Here is a 19,706-nt window from a genome sequence, read left to right as displayed (position 1 = left end):
AAGGTTCTATAAGCCATTTGGTCCAAGTCCTGACGGTAGCTTTGAAATGCACTGAGAGGGGAGAGATGGAGTCTGACGTGAAGTGAGGGATAGAGAGCAGCAATAATAATGAAAATGCAGAAGCGAAGACAGCATTGCAGAAGGTTAATAGTGAAGTGGTATGACTGAATTATAACCCAGGAGCTGTTTTGTTCTGCTGTGAACAGCAGTGATCGAATTACACGGTGAACAGCAGCCCTGATGCTCCACACTTTCCTTCCCTTTCAATCTATAGATAAAAATGAATGAACATACATTGAAAATCAAGACTCTTATTCATAATTTAACTGTTCCTCAGAGCTAAATGTCACAAATTCTGGTTAAACACTTGCGGCACAAAGCTTTTTGGGAGAAGGTGGAGGATGGAGGGGGATTAAGTAAATGGAGCTGAAATAAAGACAACATCAAGTTTTTGTGACGACATTTCACCAGTTGACTTTAGGTTTTCATGAGGAACGTTATTATTAGGTTACACCTGAAACTCACTGGTCTAGGGTCTGTTAATGACCAGATACTCACCTGCAGTTGTTTTGATGGGGCTGCGCAGTTAGTCTAACTAGTGTCTTTGGCATTCGTCTCCTCTTCTGCTGCGTGCATGCTTCTAGAATCCCCTCGCTACAGGAAACAATGAGAACCACCTCCTAGCTAACAACCCTACACACTGAAAATGGCAAGGTTTGAGACTGTGAATGGTTGTAAATATCTATATGTGTCAGGGACATTGCTGGATGATCGGTTTTCTGACACCGCCGTCGCATGTGATCTGATGTGTTCCACTTCACATGAGCTATCTCGAGTTACTGTGAGAGAAACAAGCAGGTAGCTAATCGTCAATAATATAGATTCAACAATCTCCAAAATCCAACTTTTCCCGGCAAGACTGGTTGTGATTCATTTATGCAACATTTTGTGACTTTGGCATAAAATCAACAAAACAAAAACGATTAACTCTTAACTACTGTCAAATCAACGTGTTTAGTGGCTTTAAAAAAAGAATCAGTTGTTTAAGTAAATCCTTGTCTGTGTTGTGAGGTTTTATTTTGCGTCTGTATCTTGAACCCTGGATCTCTGCCGTGCCGCTGGCACACTCAGAGATACTTACAGCGTCTCCTCCTGCAGGTGTGAAACAGCGCTCCAATGCCAAATAAAGCCCAGTGTTCACACGTTGTGCGATGAGTTTGGTCAATGCCATCGCCTATATGGGTCTGAAAAAAGAATGTCTGCGTATTGTTTGTGGCCTGAACCTTTCAAATCCCAGCATCCACCTGTGGCCTCTGTGCCTTGGCTGCTTCCCGTGTTGGGAGTGCATTGAGCTCCGCCTGCTTCCTCTTTAGCTGTGGTCAAACCACACTGCATATGCAGTATTTAAAACAGCCTTTTTTACAAAATAAGAAATAAGCATCTGCATTTATGCTCCCTGAAATTCCTCATTCGACATTTGACTGAATGAAGTGACCCACATGCCTCAGTCTGCTTCTGATGTTATTCTGTAAATTCTGTTTTAATTCTGTTTTCAGGGTGCGTTTCATGTTTATTATGTAGAAAAAGCATCAACTAATGACTTGTGTTTTTGCAGGATGAGCTTTCTTTCATGGGTCAGAGCCAAGCCTGTAAACACAGTCCATGTAAGGAAAATTCACATGTGATACAAGGAGCCGACCAGAGGAGCAGAAAGCTTTTATTTTTCTCCCATAGTCTCTGTTTACCTGCACGGTGCACAGCATTAGGCCTGTGTGAAAACTGCTTTAATCTCTTTTGTTTACGTGAATGTGCAGACAGGCACAACAGATGGCCCCCGTATTTCCACCGGGTTAAACCTCTGTCAATAGCTCTAAATTGCCCCGGAGTCGGGACGAAGAAGTTTGTAATAGATTCATTAAATGTTTAGGCGTCTGCGAGAAACGCCTGATGGACGGCGTTTGAGTGCTGCTGGATGCTCATTGTTGACGAGACAAAGCACAAGTTCATTCCCTTAATCAGGAAGGGACAACGCTGGCTATTCACGCTATCAGCCATTAACCACTCCAACACCTGCTCTCTCACACTCTGCCTTTCATTCCTCTCCCTTCATCTGTTCTCTTTTGTACACAAACGCACTCACGCTCCCATAATACAAAAATAAATAAATAAAAAAAACATTACACCAGGTCATAGCTAATGCCTTTCACTTTATTTCTCTGCAGGATGTTGAACGGTACACGAAGCCGGCCCTGTGATCAGCTCCTAGACATGCATGTCATCAGTATGGAGGAAGAGACTAGAGACGTGCAGATACTGTGTGGAAGAAATTGGGAAGATGCTCCACCTTCTCCTACTGAGATCTGTCACTGCACTGCTCTCAGATCCAGTCCATATCCCCCCAAACACTCACTAATTTGATATCTCACTCTCAGTTGTGGATTTTTACACTGTTGTAGTGTGTTCAAAATTAAGACACCAGAAGACTATTTTCAGCTTTTTGTCTGCTGAAAATGTGCCTATGCTGATCTAAAGCCTGGTCAGCCAATCAGCCAGTCCTGGTGCCATAGGCAGTTCACACTGTGTCAATGATCAGCGTTGCAATTGAAGCCTACACTGACAGTGAGAATTCCCCATCAGTCATATGGAGACATCTTACGTCCAGTGGGTCACCCTTGGAAATAGTAAAATATTAACAGATCTGGGATGTTTTTATTTTTGATCAAACAAGGTCTTGTTTTATGTCTCATGCTCTCTTGTCAGTGTCTCTGTTAGCATGTGTTGACCATGTCACATCAACCTGTTGAAAGTTGTTGCAATGAAAACATTGCAAATGGATTATAATGAAGGATGGCAGCAGACCTAGCACTAAATTTAAAATATTTTTATGTTTGCCTTTATTGACTGTAAAACATCCTTAGCTTAGCTGCACTGACAGAGTGGCTGTCTTTACCAGGCATTGCCTACTTGATCATTTGGTGACTGGGCTTTCATCATGGCTGAAAGAATGAGTTTAATCGCCACAATATTTTAAGTTCTCTGAAAATGATCTCCTCAGCACACGCAGTATGCAACTGATTTCAGTATCAGGTTTCATTCTCGTCCTTCCGTCCTCCTGGTGAGTGTAAATAGAAAGTTGAGCTTAGCATACCAGAACAAAAGCACATGACATGTCGTGTTGTACAGTAGTTTCAGTAGTGTTTCAGTATAGATCGGATAATGCTAATGATGCCTTGAAATAAAGTGTGTTGACTGTCGTAAAATTAAAATAAAGCTGTACCCTCACAGCTCAACAGACAGACAACAGTTTGATGATTAGTGTGAAGCACAGATTGGCGTGTTCTGAAGACTTCGTCTCCTGTTTCTGTTTAGTACCTATCTACATGCCCTAATCCCAAAGTACTGTGGCTGTGTTGTTTTTCAGACAATGCAGAAACGTGGTGAGTATTATTAGAAGCTCCAGCCATTTTGATTCTCCCTTTCAGGGTGTTCTGCAGAAGCTAACATAGATCTTAAAATAGTAACTATGCTATTTTAGTGGCTACGTTCCAAAGGTCTGCTACAGTCTAAAATACGTGTCTTTTTAGACATCATGGTGTATTCCACAACCTTATCAGCATGCTGCATGTTATGTAGATGGACAATTGAGGACTACGTCCATTTCCCTCTGAAGGCTTTTGCTCTGCTATGAAATGTAACTGCTTAAAACATTCAACTGGGGAAATTACAAATGTCACAGTGAGACTGCTGTCTACCTTAGAGAGCTTCCAGTGAGGATTTTAACTGACCTTTAAAGATTTAGAATAGAGTTGGTAGGTTTCTGCTGTGAGACAAGGCTCAACCCTATGACTGCTGTATTAAATCTTGTACATATGAGCTCTCTATCTTGTGCGCACTTGCTGAACAAAAATAGTCGACACAGCTGGAGCTTTACTTCATTGAGTTTTATTGGTTTGACGCTATTACAATAAAATATATTTAAAGAAAACCAATGTTTTGGTCACCTTCTCTTTTTAGGAGAATAGTGCTTCAGTTCAAGACAGACTTTCAATTCACAGGAAAAAAAAAGAGTGAACTAAGAGCCATACCAAATGAATAACAAAGAAAGCAATATCAAGAGAATCAGTTCCACAACAGTAGCAATTTGACCTCAACATAAAGCAGAGAACTTTTTCTGTGTTGAAATGTATCTTCGTCTTGCAGTAGATATTCACTTCACAACATAAATATACTGTACAGAGTGATAACACACGGTTGTCTCAACTGTAAAACCAAGGTGTGTGTGTGTGTGTGTGTGTGTGTGTGTGTGTGTGTGTGTGTGTGTGTGTGTGTGTGTGTGTGTGTGTGTGCGTGCATGCGTGTGTGTGTTTTCAGGCAGACATTAAGTTAAGGCAGGCGGAGTGATTGTCTACGATACCTAGACGGTGAACACTGGCGAGCATCGGATGGACGGGGAATGATTTGGAATACCCACAGTGAGAATGTCGAGCTGCAAAATATTACAAACGCGCTGCTTTGAGTCTTTGTTTCAGTGTGTCCTGATTGTGACTGTGATGATCGGGTCCATTGTCATCATCGCTGAGGGTCATGTGCTTTTAAAAACCGGTCTGATACATGTGGGAGACCAGTGAGGGACAACACAGATGAGTGTTACTTTTCTACTCAGTGAACGCCACAGAACGTTGCTACAAACACAGTACAGTGTTTTACCCTGACTTCAGGTTTCTAATAGTATGACTAGGGCTGAAATGTCCACTGGTCAGTCTAATATCTGTTTCAGTTCTATACATTAAGACAGTTTCAATGACAAGTGGTAAACCCAAACAAAATAAATATGGATTAAGATTAACATGTGCCGTTGTTAAATTGTTACAGGTGTTATAATAATAATTATGTGTGTTAGATACATGCATGTCTCATTTCTAAAGTGATCTGCAAAGTTCTGGGTTCGTACTCATGAATGATAATATATATTGATCTTCAAAGCTTGCTAGCTGCCTATCCACTATGAAAACTAACAACCAAAGACAACAATTGAGGAAGAGACTGAGTCAACTGTACAGGAAAATGCTTTGGGGAACAACACTTATGTCCCGCTTCCATGTTTTTAGGCTGAATGAATGAGTAAAAAGGTGTTCATGTTACATTTTCAACATTTAATTTGCAACAGGTGAATTGTCCTTGCATTGTTTTTGTTGATATATATAAAAAGCATACAAATACATGGGTCTGCAGTCACCAGATACCAGCAAAATGTGAGTACGCACATGATACCTTCGTCTTTGATGGGCTGTTACTTTCTTGAGCCATTGGTTGATGATCCTCATCAACTGATAAACGCAATTCTACAAAGAAATTTGAAAGCTAAAGTGGCCAGATACACTTTCCCTCCGTGTGTCATGACAGACAGAAAATTCAAGTTCAAACATTGCAAATTTTCATTTGGCCTTTCACACAACAAAGACAATGACTGTCCTTGTTATTCATCTCTCATCATATGCACATTGATGTGCCTTTTTCTCCTCTACTCTTTGCTCCTATCTGCTCTGGCTTTGTTTTTACTTTTCACCCACACACCATTGCTGTATACAGTTTCTCTTTCTTATTGGCTTTTTTTTTTATCTCATACTTTAAAGTGTTTCATAAACAACTGAATTATAATCAGTTTTCTTTAACAAGACTGGATTCGATACTGTATATCAATATATTAAAATCTAGAAAACAGATTAAAACTAAACTTGTAAGGCGTTCGTATCTTAGGTTTTCTGAAGAACTGGAGATAAAGGGATGAAGTGCAGTGATACAAGCCGTGCGTGCTAATCTAGTCTGATGACACCACAGTGTGCCCTGAAGTCATGAAAACAAACAAACAAAGAAAACTGCGATACGTTTCGCATCAGTCACTGGGATAAAATATAACTAATTTTAACACTACAATTTGATTTCTGAAAAGAGGCTACAAACTCTGATTTAAAAAGTGCACATTAGCTCAACTGGTAAATAGCCCCGTCCTGTGATGTGACACAGAATGGGACAGTCCTTTTAAAGTATTTGGTAGTGATATCAGACAGATATTTAGATGTTAATTTCACAAAATGAAGCAGGCAGCCATAGAAGACATTCATTGGACACTATGTTTAGCGCTGGGGCAGTTAAGAGCTTCTTCCTCTGAGTATAAATATTTGCTGGGCAGCTCTGTGGAGTATAGAAAATCTTGATGTTGGGTTCATCGTCTATTTGGTCAAAAATGATAAGATGTAATTACAGGCAGATCTAATTGTAGATGTCTGAAAACAAGGTACAAAATCCAGTTTATAAATGTCACATTAATGTAGGTCTGCAGGATATGAAAACAACATTCAAAATCTCAAAAACTACCGTCCGATGGAGTTTTATTATTCCAAACTCTAAATAATATTTTCTCCTGTCCGACACAAACAAAAGCCCTCACAAACACAACCCAGTGTGAACCCATCTGTCTTCATTAGATTTTTCCGTCTCACTCACACTTTCCCGTCCACACGCACAGTCTCACCTTGACAAACAACACATAAGTGACGCAGGATCCTGTGTGTGTCCCTCACACACACGCTCTCTTAGCGTGCAACATCTCAATCAGCAGGTTGTTGCAGGGCACCTCTCCACTCAGATGCATGTAGCACAGGTAGTCCTCAGCCTGCGTGCTGAGGGAGCGCACCTCCGGCAGCCGCACCACCAGCTGGCTGAATTTCTCCTGGAACTGGGGGTAGGTGGACAAGGTGTACTCCAGCAGAGCACCGTTCACCTGCTCCTGGACTCCCTCCACAAATGCCTGATTCTCCAGCAGCTTCACATCTGCACATACAGAGGGGACACGTAGTTGATGGTGCACTCAGTGGAAATATGAATCCATTGACGGGTGGTGGTAAAATGTGTGGCCACTTAACAGCCTCACTGTGCTTCACAATTAAAAAAAAAATGATCAAGCTGAATTTTTGGGAACTTGTTGGGCAGGCTTTATGCAGTGGTGGAAATAAGAGTAACAGTAACACAGTCATATAGCAGTAAGACCAATAAGACCAGAAACACTAGTAAATAGAATCAGAGTCAGAATTTGCGAATTTGCAAATTTGCAAACCTAATGGAAAATAGTTTTCTGGCCATTATACATGAAGTGAATATCAACGTTCTATTTCAAAATATCAGACAGAAGAAATGAATCAGCTTGAATGAGCATTTAATTCATTTTGCTCAATTATATTTAATTAAACGGAATAGTGGGCTTTATATGGTATTTTTATGCTTTATGCTAGTATGCTTTATCTATATGTCATGTATTAAATAAGGCGATTGTGTGTGTGTGTGTGTGTGTGTGTGTGTGTGTGTGTGTGTGTGTGTGTGTGTGTGTGTGTGTGCGTGTGTGTGTGCGCGTGCATGTGTGCCTGTGTGTGTGTGTATATGTGAGACAATAGCTAAGCCCTCCGGTGGACAAGCATTCAGCATCAGCTGAGCCCATCTTGGAGAATCCATTCACACAGTAATTAAATGCTTTGAATCACGGTTCTGAATCATCTTTTCAAACTGCTTAAGGGCAATTAAATTACCCCCGACAAACCTGACTCTGAAGATGAGGAGACTGGCAAATACAGCAAATATTTTCTGCCTATGACAAGTGCTCTCCCCATTCAAAAGCTTTTTGTTCCCTGCTTTGCCGTCTCTAAACAGCAAACACTTGTGGGAATCTGGGCAAGCCACATCTATGCTTTCTCCATCTGCACAAGCCATTACATGAATGTCTGCCTACCTATCAAATGATAGACCCATCCATTACGCTTTTTTAAAATGCCATTAGTGGACAATGGAGGAGGATGCCTTTATTCTTATTAGCTTTTCTCAAGTCTAGAAATTTAATTAAGTGAATTTATTGGAGGGTAAAAGACCACTTTGGAAAACACTTGTAACCTTATAGATAAATAGGTCCTGAAGATTATCTGCAATTGTGACATATTTTCATTAAGACGTCAGTGTTACTATTCAAATTCAGAGAAAACCAGTATCAGTATAGCCACGCAGCCTCAAGTTGACTGGCGTTTGCATCACCTCTTCCTCTGGAAATACATAATCAACAGGCTACACACACATTTTCAGGCCTTTCAAAACACATTTATTTGCATAAAGGTCAGTGGAGGATCACTGATTCTCGCTGCACTTGAAATGTTAATGTTCAGAAGAAGAGAAGAAGCCTACGTAAAATATGTGTAATGTTTTTCTTACTTCAGCTGCTTCAGCCTGAAGCACAGACCAACCTTTGGAAAACATCGTAGTAGGTCAGATATAAGCAGTGATCACATGGACCTTTTTGCCTGATGTTTAACACTGTTCACAAGCTGCTTTTGCTTTTTCCATTCAAACCTTTATCTCATTGCAATAATGGTATAAAAATATGAAGTTGACTCACTAGGATTGAACAGGAGGAGAAATTTCAGACAGGCAATCTCTCTGCGGTCCACCTGAAGCACCCGAAGTCTCGCTGCCAGCTCCTGACCTCTCTGGACCAGACTGGACAGAGTTGCTTCTGCTTGGGACATTATGGACGACAGCTCAATCTGCAACCAAAAAAATCCTGGTTATTTGTCAGTCGGCTTTTACAGACTTTGCTGCAAGCCCTCTCAAATGAGACCCCCTCAAAGTCAAATCTCAAAGCACTTTTGGATTACTATAGAGAAAAAATCATATTTTTCATGGTTTTAAAATTAATTATTTCATTTCATAATCACTGAAGGTAATTTGTGGGGTTCTCCAAGGTTTTAGGCCCATTATTGTTTATTCAGTGTGTAAAGTTTCTAGAATATGCATATATTTATTTAATTTGCAAATTATATGTAATTACATGCAGTGATGATTAGAAATATAGCTTTGACATATTTCTAAATTGCAGTGGGAAGGGAATAAAAAAAGAGATGTCAACTGATTTAGATTCTTATTTTTTATGAATTGTGACTTTATAATTCATAATAAAAAGACACAATGGCCTTAGACAATTACAAATGCTGATTTTTTTTATGTTGTATTATTTTTTTAGAGTGGGGTCCTATGAATCGTTGGAGGTGGATTCAGCATCAATAGGCTTTTTTTTATAATAGCAAATAGAGCTGTCAGTCACTCCTCATCCATTGCTATGGTACAGAAGTGCATTCCAGAGTTTTCAGGGCAGGGCGGGTCACTGTGCCTTGAAGAGCTGTTCACCATTAAAAGAATTTCACTTTCATTTGTTTTAAGAGCTGATAAACATCGTGCTCTGTATGAGACACATATGCTCTACGTGCAGCTTTAAACATAAAAATCTAAACCATTTCATATCAAATTTGTCTGCAATTCTACCAATATTTTTTATCTTACAAATGACTGTCAGTTAGCAAAAAATAATAACTACTCCTCTAGAGAGATCAAGAAACTGCAATAAGCTGCAGCCCAGAGATCTGAAATGACCCCTGAATGAGGTGCAGTGCAGTGTAAGTGAATGAAGCAGCCTGTGTATTGTGCTGATGGGAAGTTGTGCGAGGGAGTTGTTACCTCCTGGCCAGTCACCAGCAGGATGCTGTCTTCCTTTCCGTGTTGCACTTGTCTGAAAATATGATCCAGGACCAGAAGTTCCGACCAGCAGTTGTGTAGCAGCTTCATTTGATCTCCCACCTTCAGGAAGCACCGACAGACAAGGGGAGGAGCAGATAAAGAAAAAGACAGATAAACACAAAGGAAGACAAAGCGTGGCCTCAGCTTAAAGCCAGTCTACCGTTGCAATTTCTCTCTTTTCATAGCCTTTGTATTGTATGTTGTTTCTTTCCTATCCTGACTGATTATTCGTCATCTTACTATTCTTCTGTTAATGGTTATGTTACGTGGATGGAATCAATAGTCTCTATCTAAAAGTATTTCTCAGGTGCATTTTATATCATTGTGTTGTAATGATCCATAGAATCTCACTTGGCTGAGTTCCTTATATGTATAAAATCACTCAGACATTAAAGTTGTTGATCAAAAAACGAAATTACCCCAGTGTCATTCTGTCAACGCGGCACCAAATCTAACTGAAAAATGCGAGAGAAACAGTGGAAGCGACAGAAAATGGTGAATGTCCATGTGAAGGTGCTGTCTGTGTATGAGTGTGTGTGCTTGGGTGTAGCTGCTCTGGCCATTTTGCCCTGTGTTGTGTATTTACGAGCGTCGAGACCTCTTCAACCTGTTCACCTCTCCCTAACACCCCCACCTTTCCCAGTCACATCTGCTCTTCTCTGGGGGATGGATGGGTGTGTGTGTGTGTGTGTTTTCAGATTGAATTCCCCCTCTTGCTACAATATTGTCTGCAAATTGAAGGACACGACGGTCAGTAATTCTGCAGCCACAGCTGCTAATAGGCCCAGACACACATTCATCTGACATGGAGTTGACAGAATTACTGTCTACCTGAATGAAACTATACATCAGACGCAGGGGAGAGGGTCCAATCTTGTTGGCCACATACTCATCTGGACTGGTTAAGTGGTGGGGTCCGAGTGTTCAGTGATAAAGAAAGAGGTTAAGGAAGCAAGAGGTCTTTGTGACCTCCCGCGCTTCCTCTCCAGGAGGAGTTGAACACTCGGCTGCAGCCAAAATCTCACTCTAAAAAACCCCTCCAACAAGCTGTATGCCGGGGTGAGGACTTTATTTCTTCCCTCACATTGATTGTCATGTTTAACGTTTTTCCAGAGAGTGCAACTGGATTAAAACTGATACATCAGGATGCATATTTGTCAAGCGTTATGTTTTAATCGTGAGAGCTCCATTTTATGACGTGAAGTGACTCACGTCGTGCCGTGTGCTGACCAGCAGAAGAAGAATTTCCAGAGTCATTTCTGTCAGTTCTGATTTGGGAGGTGTAAGAACAGGAGAGCAAAGATGATGACAGACAATTAAAATGTGACGATAGTGTGAACAGTGGAGGTTTGCACACGTTTGGTTCGGCTTCTTGTGTTTACACAACTTAATCTATTAACTGGACTCTATATTATAATCGATCCAGAAATATTAGATTCATCAATGAGCACTGTAAAAGACTTTGTGGTCAACTATTTGTTCCTCACCACTGAGTTTGAACCATGTAGTATAATAATTTGTTTTACTGCTATCCTAGATTTTTTTGAAACCTTGAAAACTTATTCTCATTAACCTGGGACTAACATCATTAGCATTTTTTTTAAGTTTTTAAATGACAGACATTACAATACAGGATACTGAACCATTTGTATTTAGCAATAATTAGACTAAGCTATAATACATTGTCTTTTTTGCCAGATAATTGGCCATTTTATTGTGTGGACAAAGTGAAGCATCCATGTTGTGATGCCATTTAAGTCCTGTTAATGACATTTCCATTATTAAAGAAACAGTTTGCTGCAGAGGGCACATTCATGTCCTATCAACCAAACTGTCTGGCATTAATGGCTGTACAAATATGTCATCTTAGTTTCAATGTTTAAAAATCAGTTCTGATAAAAAATTAAAAAAAAAAAAAAAAAAATGGCAAGTAGCAATCCTATCTGCAACAAGTCAATGAACGGCTGGATCAAATACAGCATCAGACATCTTTACACACTCCTCAAGCAATTACCTACGGTATATTCTGAGCTGGGATCCATCTAGTGATGGATTTTGTGGACTGTGCTCAAACAGTGTTTCCTTTTTAAATTGTGTAGCTGTGTTCTATATGTTTATTGTAATTCTTAGTATGTTACAGTGAGGCTCTCATTGTCCGGATCCAGCTGTTTAGTGTTTGGTCAAATTAATGGAAGCAAATTTGAAAAAAATATGTTAACTGCTAAAGCTTGAACACACATACATTAGAAACCCAATATATAACATGCAAGAGTTTGCATGTGTAAGTGTTGAATAAGTAAACACTACACTAGTTGCATTTAATAATTACCCCAAGGCCACTGAAACTACAGGCTTTTAATTGTGTATTTTTAAATGAAATGAAATGAATGAAAGCCATGATACTTTTCATACTACTTCTAGTAGCTCAACATGTGTGGCCATTGTGTGTACCTCAGCAAAATCTTCCTTGTTCAACAGGTGAATGGAAAGAAAAACACAAGGCTTGACAAAAGCCACCTCTGGGTTACTGCAGCTATCCATAGTTTCCATTTTGTGAACAATTTAATAACAATGTAGCCAGGCGCAGAGCAGAGCTGCAGTGGGGAGCTGACATTCCCCTGTTGTCGTCTGCATGGAATGTAACTATTCAGCCCAGGAAAACAGCTCTTTCAGCCAGAGGCTTTCTTGGCAAAATATTCACAGTTTTGTTCCCATGTTGACTATCCGCCGTGCATAAAAGTGGTCTGGTTGTCAACACCGATGCATTCAACGTGCATAAACGAAGGCAAAATATGGACGCACATTTGTCATGCTGCCAGAAAATGTTGCTTTACAAAAAAGTCAAAAACGAGAAGTCGTACATTTTGGAATACTGCCAGAACCTGCCTATACTTACCTATCAGCGACTGTAATTGACGGCAGTTTACACTTTCTATAAAGAAATAAACCTGAATCCCGATAACTGATTTTTAAACCATCTAGAAAAGGGAAAGTATGATTCATTGTAAAGCAGCAAAATTCTCACAAATCTATATGACAGATGTCGATGCTGCACTCACTACAGCCATCACTGTTGCTACTATACTACTAATATATAATAGCAAATGACAAAATGGAGGACATCAGAAAGTACCCACACATCACATAAAATGATGACAAGGCTGCAGTCAGCAACATGTACTTTGGGGGCAACCAGCTGGTTTGCTTTAACACACTCTAATGAATATAGGGACCACTTAGAGTGGTAGGTGTTGCTGACAAAAACGGCTTTAAATTTAATAATCATTACGTGCTATTATGATATACTGTACGAGTGCATGCATTGGTTTTTTGATAATAAAAGAGAGATAGCTTTTGTGCTTTTCTCCTGTATCAATAATGCAGAGGAGCAGCTCAGTCAAGTATTCTGCTAACACAGGCACTGTAAAGATACCTTGTTGTGTTTGCGAGCAAGGATGCAACAAATATCATCACCACAGTGCAATCTTTGTTTCTGAGACAAGGAAGCTACAAAAATAACAACAAAAAAGACTCATCCTTCTTGAGGATCTTGGAAGCCAAGAATTTATGGTTATTTTTTATTTTCATACTTAGCTTATCCCTACTCTTATTTTCCTATTTTTTTCAGCATACATAATTTTGAGAGAACTAACTCTTTAAGTGACTGCACGGTGTATGTATGAAATATACAAGTATGTTGCTAGACACACTTGCTGATCCAACTCTGCCAAAACATGATTCTGAGCTGTTTCTAGTCTCTATATTAATCCAGTGGCTTGCAGGAGAAGACTGTGTAGCTCCCGGTGACCACATCTACAAACCTGCGGCAGTCCCAGGACTGAATGTCAACAAGTGACTGAGTGTGAAGCAAGAAAGGAGCAGGATGACTCCATCTGTGCCATCTGTGTGAGTAAATAAGCTGCATTTGATGAAAAGACTCCAAGGAATCTCACCAAGGCCAGAATCAACCTTTTGTTGCTACTTAAGCTGTTTAATTGCTTAAATCGGTTTGACCATGGCCTGTTGACAGATGTTTGTTGTTTGTCAACACAGACTAATCATATCATGATTCACAGAAGGCGCCGATATTTTTTTTTTGCTGTTGTGTTGCAGATCTAATTTGACAGGAAAGAATTAAAATCCTCCATTTTTGGTTGGAGCGGTGGGTGTATTCAGCCATATTGTCCGCAGCAGTCAAGTAAACCACAACAACTGTATTGATTTCAATTTTACTATGCTACTAAATTATCTGACCTGTGTCTCTGCCACAACAAGACAAATGCTGGGGATGATGGATTGGGACCCTGATATATGTCCAGTCATTATCCTCTGAGGTGTTTGTGTTGTGTGTGTGGTTTGATCAGCCACCGATCAGCACAGAGGAAACACACATAACATCTGCAAAGAGTAATTACTCTGGCAAGGCTGAACAGACCCCACCACATCACTGAAAGACTTCAGACTCATCCCTCAGTTTTGTCTTTTTAGAGGCGCAACATAAAAGGTTATGCTGAGTTGTCTGTCACAGTACATTAAGCAAAAATTGCAAAAATTGCAAAAAAAAAAGATGAATGGAAATAAAGTAGAAGAACGCACATCTGTTTTAATAAATGTCTAAGCTATTGAACATTTTGTGTGCAAAATGGTTATGATACAGCATAATGCAATATACGTTGGCAGACAAATTTAATATCATTCAGGAGTAAGTATGGATTTTGAAAATCAAATGCCTGCCTGTCAAGTAGATTTTTTATTTGTATTTACAAAAGCTGCTGTGACTAACTCTGATATTGTCTCATTTAATGTGGACTGTGATTGAATGAATTGTAGTAGATCGTGAGTCATTTATGTCTACGTGTGAGTCACCTTCATCAAATCTCAACACATTCTTGTATTGTGCTTTGTGAAAGGGCCTACAGCTCATGAACCACAACGATATGGACCAAAAGCAAACCTCATTAAAAGTAACATTTTTTTTCTCTTTTCTCATATCAGCAGGCAAATGTCGGATGACCATGTTCTTTTTTAATTGCTATTAACATTTCAGATGAAGAGCCACAAGACCAAATAGGATAAAAAAAATTTTAAAAAGAATAACATAATAAACATTTTCTTCTGCTTTTTCTCCTGTGTGTTGGCTGATCCATCCCTGTTTGTTTTTTGTTTGTTTTTTTTTTTCAGAAAAAAAAATCCAGTTTCAGTTTTCATTTCTGAATTCTTAGGAATATGGACAAGACAATAAGAGAACTGACGAGAACAGAAAATATATACATATATAATGAAACAGAAAGCACATTTTTTTAAGATCTGTGCAGCTGAATTTAACCTCTTCCATTTGTATTTCCCCTTGTTTTTCTTTCTTTTTTTTTAGTGGATGTCCAATTTTGGATTGGTGAAAACTTTTACTTACTATATGGGGATGTCAGATTTATTCGGAAATGATGCAAAAATTCCTGGACCGTCCATAGACTAACTGAAGCTGTGTTACGCTCAGTTTTGAAATTTCCCAGAATTTGTGTGTGCATGCCTACTTGTGCAATTGTAGGGCTATGTCAAAGAATTCGGTACTCACCCTCAACTCCTTGAAGAAGATGCAGCTCCGAGCCCACTCCACTATGGAGAAGAGAGTCTGGTCTGCCATGCGACACATGAGGCTGTACGTGGTGGGCTTGTCCTGTCGGCCCCGGCCATTCTGCTCTTGCTGCAGATGTGCGACAATCTTATTCTGCACCACCAGCTCGTCTGGATCGCAGCGCAGGAGCTCCAGCACTAGCGGCTGCAGGCTGGGTGGCTGCGGTGAGGCTGAGGGGTACATGTCTGGGTAGGGGTATCCTGTCAGTGACTCTGGGGAGCTGGTGTAGTCAGGGCACTCAGCTTTAATTGCCCTGCCTGGAAAGGCTGTGTACTGGTACTGGGTGGTGAGGGGTACATGAGGCTGCATGGACATACCCAAGGATGGTGGTCCATAAAGGTTGGCCTCGTAGTCTGTGGGTGTGATGGAGCTTGGGGTGGAGGGAAGCAGACTTTTAGAGATGGTGGGCAGTGTGTGCAGAGAGCCAGTGAAGCCGTAGTCAGCCTGCAGAGGAGAGGCCGGTGGAGGGGCCGCACTCTCCAGCTTGAACCCGTTAGATCGTATCAAAGCCTTCTTCTGCTGCTTCAAGGCCCTGTCTCTCTTGTACATGGGGCCAAATTTGTTCCTGCCCCCACGCATGCGATCTGCACGCACCGCTGTCACACAAAAGACGAGAAGTGAGTAACAGATTTAAAGATGGAACACTAACTCTACTGATTTCTACTGCGCTGCCAGGATCCACTTTCCAAAACTTTTGGATGAGTACTGAGCTGCAACACAGAGTAAAAGCGGAGCTCATTTCAGCACTATCCTCAACTATTCCCACAGAGTAAATAAAAGACATGTTGCTCATTTTTGCTTCCCTTTTTAGGGCTGAAAAGAATCCCCAGAGTTTGTGCAGCTCTACTCCTTTTTCCCTGGGGAGGTTTTATCAGTAAGTTAAGAATGTGTCCTTTTTTTTCTGCTACGGAAGCAGGTGCTTTCCTTTGGCCTGCTGTCTGGTAATTAATTCCAACTCGTGTGTAAGTAACAACATGAAAGCCACCAGCACACAAATCAAGAAATATTTAATGAGAATATGTTAACTGTGTTGGTCATAAAATATAACTCTTAAATAATAATATTTTTTTTAAACAAATGCAGAGAAATGTGAGATATGTCAGATACCACTACAAATTATAAACTAAATGCGCAGGGTAACAATGGCAAAAATTCAAATCTCTATTATTTTCTCAACTAAAAAATAACTGGATACATAAGTTCACAATGAGAAAATGATTACCTTATTATTACAGTTATAAATGTTATGATTAGTACGCGCAGTGGTAGTAACAGTTGTAATGATGGAATGAAACCCATTCTTATTCCGGGCTTTGAACTGAACTGTACCTTCTAGCCGCATCCCGACGTTAAGACATTTTTGGAAGCGACAGAAAGGACATCTCTTCCTCTGGGTCTTGTCTATTTTACACTCCTGGTTTTCCGCACATGTGTATCTCTTGTTGTTCTGCACTGTCCTCTTGAAGAAGCCCTGAATACAGACAGTGTTTAGAATCAGCGGAGAAACCAGTGCCTTTTGACTTTCTTTTCTTTTTTTTTCTTTTTTTTGCGTGCAAATACACCCGAACAATTAGAATAAATGCATTTTCGTATAGGCCCATTTACTTAATTAAGAACGACAGAAAAACATATTAATTTAAAATACAATAAATTGTAAATAAACTGAATAGGGACATTCGCTTTATACAGTTCAGCGGTGTCTTTTCAGTAAAACGCCAAAACGGCTGTAGTTTTTTTAGGATTGTAAGTGGGCCTATACGGTTGACCGTAACTTCGCTGAGGATGAATTGTGGATCGTTACCTTGCAGCTCTCGCAGGTTAGCAGACCGTAGTGATACCCGGACACTTTGTCTCCGCATACAGGACACAGCTCTTCCAGGTCATCATCGTATGTGTATTCCATAACCTTCAAAGTCACACCTGCACATACACAAGACACACGCACCCAGCAAGTGCGCACCACTAAGCGTACAATGCCAATATCACATGCAGGATTTTATGTCCGTTTTGTACAAAAAATAAAATAAATAAATAAATAAAGTTAAAATCTTAAGAAAAAAAAACAACTACAGAAAATACGGAAGCTACAAGTTGGCGACATAAATAGGTCTTAATGAACATGGCGTCGTTTTATTTATTTATTCATTACAGTCAAAATATATTTCGTAGTAAGCTGCCCTTATATTTAATTTATTTTCATGTGGTTTAAGACATTCTTCTTGAAAGTTAGTCGGACATAAAATTATTATTTTTTTAACCCCAGATCTTTGCAATGACGAAAATAACTTGGGCTATTTATTATTATTATTATTATTGTTGTTGTTGTTGTTTAGTCTATCTGATCGAAATGATTTGAAATTATTTAAATGGCCTAGCTTAAATGATTCTGCCATGAGAATTGTACACACTGTTTGATGGGCGTTGATGTGTGGTATGTCTGTGTGAAAGCCAACGCTTGAGTTATATATCGTGAATATATCAAACATTTGCTTCTTTAAAATACTTACGATAATATTAAAAAAAAAAAAAAAAAAAATTGGTTGTGTCCGTGTGTATAGGCAAACTGTATAGACTTATGAATACATCTAGAATGGGCCTATATGAGCTGTATAAGTCGTAACCGCAAGTGTCGATATCAATGCGTTTTTTTTTCTTTTTCTTTTTATATATATATATATATATATATATATATATATTTATTATTTTTTTTTTGCTATAGCAGAAAAACTACAGGATCCACCTGAACACATCTTGATTTTTTTCCAGACTCTTCAAGCAGCTTTCACTTTGTGTGGACGTTGACTATATCCGACTGGTGGCTATTGACACCTGACGAGGAAATTTGACAGGTGACAAATAAACGACAGCAAATGAAATATGAGTGAGTGAAATAAATAACCAGTAGTTTACGCGAAACATTGAGCGCTAAATGCAGAGGAAATATGGGAGCTTTAGGAAGCCGTTCTTTAGTTGCGCCGTGCAGCTTCGGTTCGCTGTCCCGACGACGTATTAGTGAATCAGCCTCCATTTATAACACGACAGGGCCGCCGTATGAAATTCATAATAAAGGGCGAAATACTAATTTTGACACAGCATTAAAGTTAAATTTTCTATCCAAATATATTTAGTTAAATTACAAGGAAGACGGAGGACGGCGTGTATGCTACAAGGAGTCTCGTGGTTGGTTTGAGGTGAGTGATGCCACGCGCCATCAGCAACACAGGTGTTTTAGAATTATGTGGTTTTATTTTCGTAGCATATTATTGTTACTGTTATTATTATTTGTATTTTTTTGTAGTGTTTTTTTTCTGTTTTATTTTTAGTTTCATTACAGTAGGCAGACACAGCTATTATGCTACATACATATATAATGTATATAATGTCATCGCATCTTCTACAACCGCTTATCCTAATATATAATTTTGTATTATTATTTTTTATTTAATTGTTATCGGTTATTAACGGCACAATTCTGTTGGCTCTGCTTTTATAACTTGCTTCGTTTCTTAAGTCATTTACACTGTGACTATAAGTAAATTTTACTAAATAATAATAATAATAATAATAATAATAATAATAATAATAATAATAATAATAGGCTAATAACGTTCTTTCGTTGGCTATCAATTCTTAGCAGTTAAACGACCTATCAGTGGTCGCAGGGTTTATTCTGGAGTTTTGCATGCAGGTCCGGGCCTTCAAGAATCTTTATTTATTTATTTATTGACTGCCAAAGTTGAAATTGATTTCCTAAAACGAACAAGAAGTTTAAAAGACGCATGTTATGCAAGTGGCAGAGCAGTTCTTAGGAAACTGGACACACTTACCGTGAGCCTTGTCTCCCAACATCTGAACGGGGCGCAGCAGCCGGTCAGTGACGATTGTCCGATAAGTAAAACCTGAATGTGGGTACTGCTGCAGCCTTGCATGAGCTGCTGCGGAGAACAAAAGAAAAAAAAGAAAAACAAAAGGGGGAAAAAAAGACCAGTACAAATCCGGATGGACGCGGTCTGTGATAGAGATGCTTGGGGGCAGTGTACGTGTGTGATGATGACCACCTGAACAGCTCAAAGCATCTCAGAGTGAAAATCTTTCACGCCGCTCGCTCTTTACGCAGCCTCCCTATCGTCAAAGTTAGACTGTCATGCTGCTATTGGTTGAGGCCGGGTCATGTGACGGTCGCTGGCTCCCTCCTTAGAGGAAAATGCCTGGACAGACGAGCAGAGCCCTGACGGGAGAAGCCACAGCAAGCGTGTGGACAGGGGAATAGTCATTTAAAATATGTAATGCAGTGTTTATTGATGTTGTGAATTATAGGCTTTGAGTATTAATAAAAGTAGCGTTCAACTTAACAAGGTAACTCAGTCAAGTTGGAGATTTTCTAGAGTGGGCCTAAAATTTGCTGTTGATACAGATGATAAAGCAATTCTGTCACCTGTAGAGCATCCAAATTCAGCTGTCAAAA

At 39.6% G+C, this 19,706-nt stretch overlaps 2 protein-coding genes across 2 annotated transcripts in view; one reads left to right on the top strand and one right to left on the bottom strand.

The window, feature by feature from the left end:
* adgrd2 (adhesion G protein-coupled receptor D2) overlaps positions 1-3,980 on the top strand; it is a 33,244-nt gene extending 29,264 nt beyond the window's left edge. The window contains exon 25 of the mRNA XM_047592382.1: positions 2,223-3,980. Within this exon, the coding sequence (XP_047448338.1) occupies positions 2,223-2,230 (8 nt within the window). The 3' untranslated portion in view covers positions 2,231-3,980. The remainder of the gene's footprint in view (positions 1-2,222) is intronic.
* Positions 3,927-19,364, bottom strand: nr5a1a (nuclear receptor subfamily 5, group A, member 1a). The gene is made up of 7 exons (XM_047592383.1): positions 19,069-19,364; positions 17,043-17,161; positions 16,571-16,712; positions 15,182-15,837; positions 9,550-9,669; positions 8,435-8,582; positions 3,927-6,831 (listed from the first exon to the last, which is right to left on the bottom strand). The coding sequence occupies exons 1-7, from the start codon at positions 19,088-19,090 to the stop codon at positions 6,578-6,580; spliced, it is 1,461 nt and encodes a 486-aa protein (XP_047448339.1). The 5' UTR covers positions 19,091-19,364; the 3' UTR covers positions 3,927-6,577.
* Between the last annotated feature and the right edge of the window lie 342 nt (positions 19,365-19,706).

This window comes from Mugil cephalus, chromosome 8, assembly GCF_022458985.1.
Source record: "Mugil cephalus isolate CIBA_MC_2020 chromosome 8, CIBA_Mcephalus_1.1, whole genome shotgun sequence".
Classification (NCBI taxonomy): domain Eukaryota; kingdom Metazoa; phylum Chordata; class Actinopteri; order Mugiliformes; family Mugilidae; genus Mugil; species Mugil cephalus.
The sequence above is the reverse complement of the archived record's forward strand: the minus strand, read 5'-3'. Positions and strand labels throughout refer to the sequence as shown.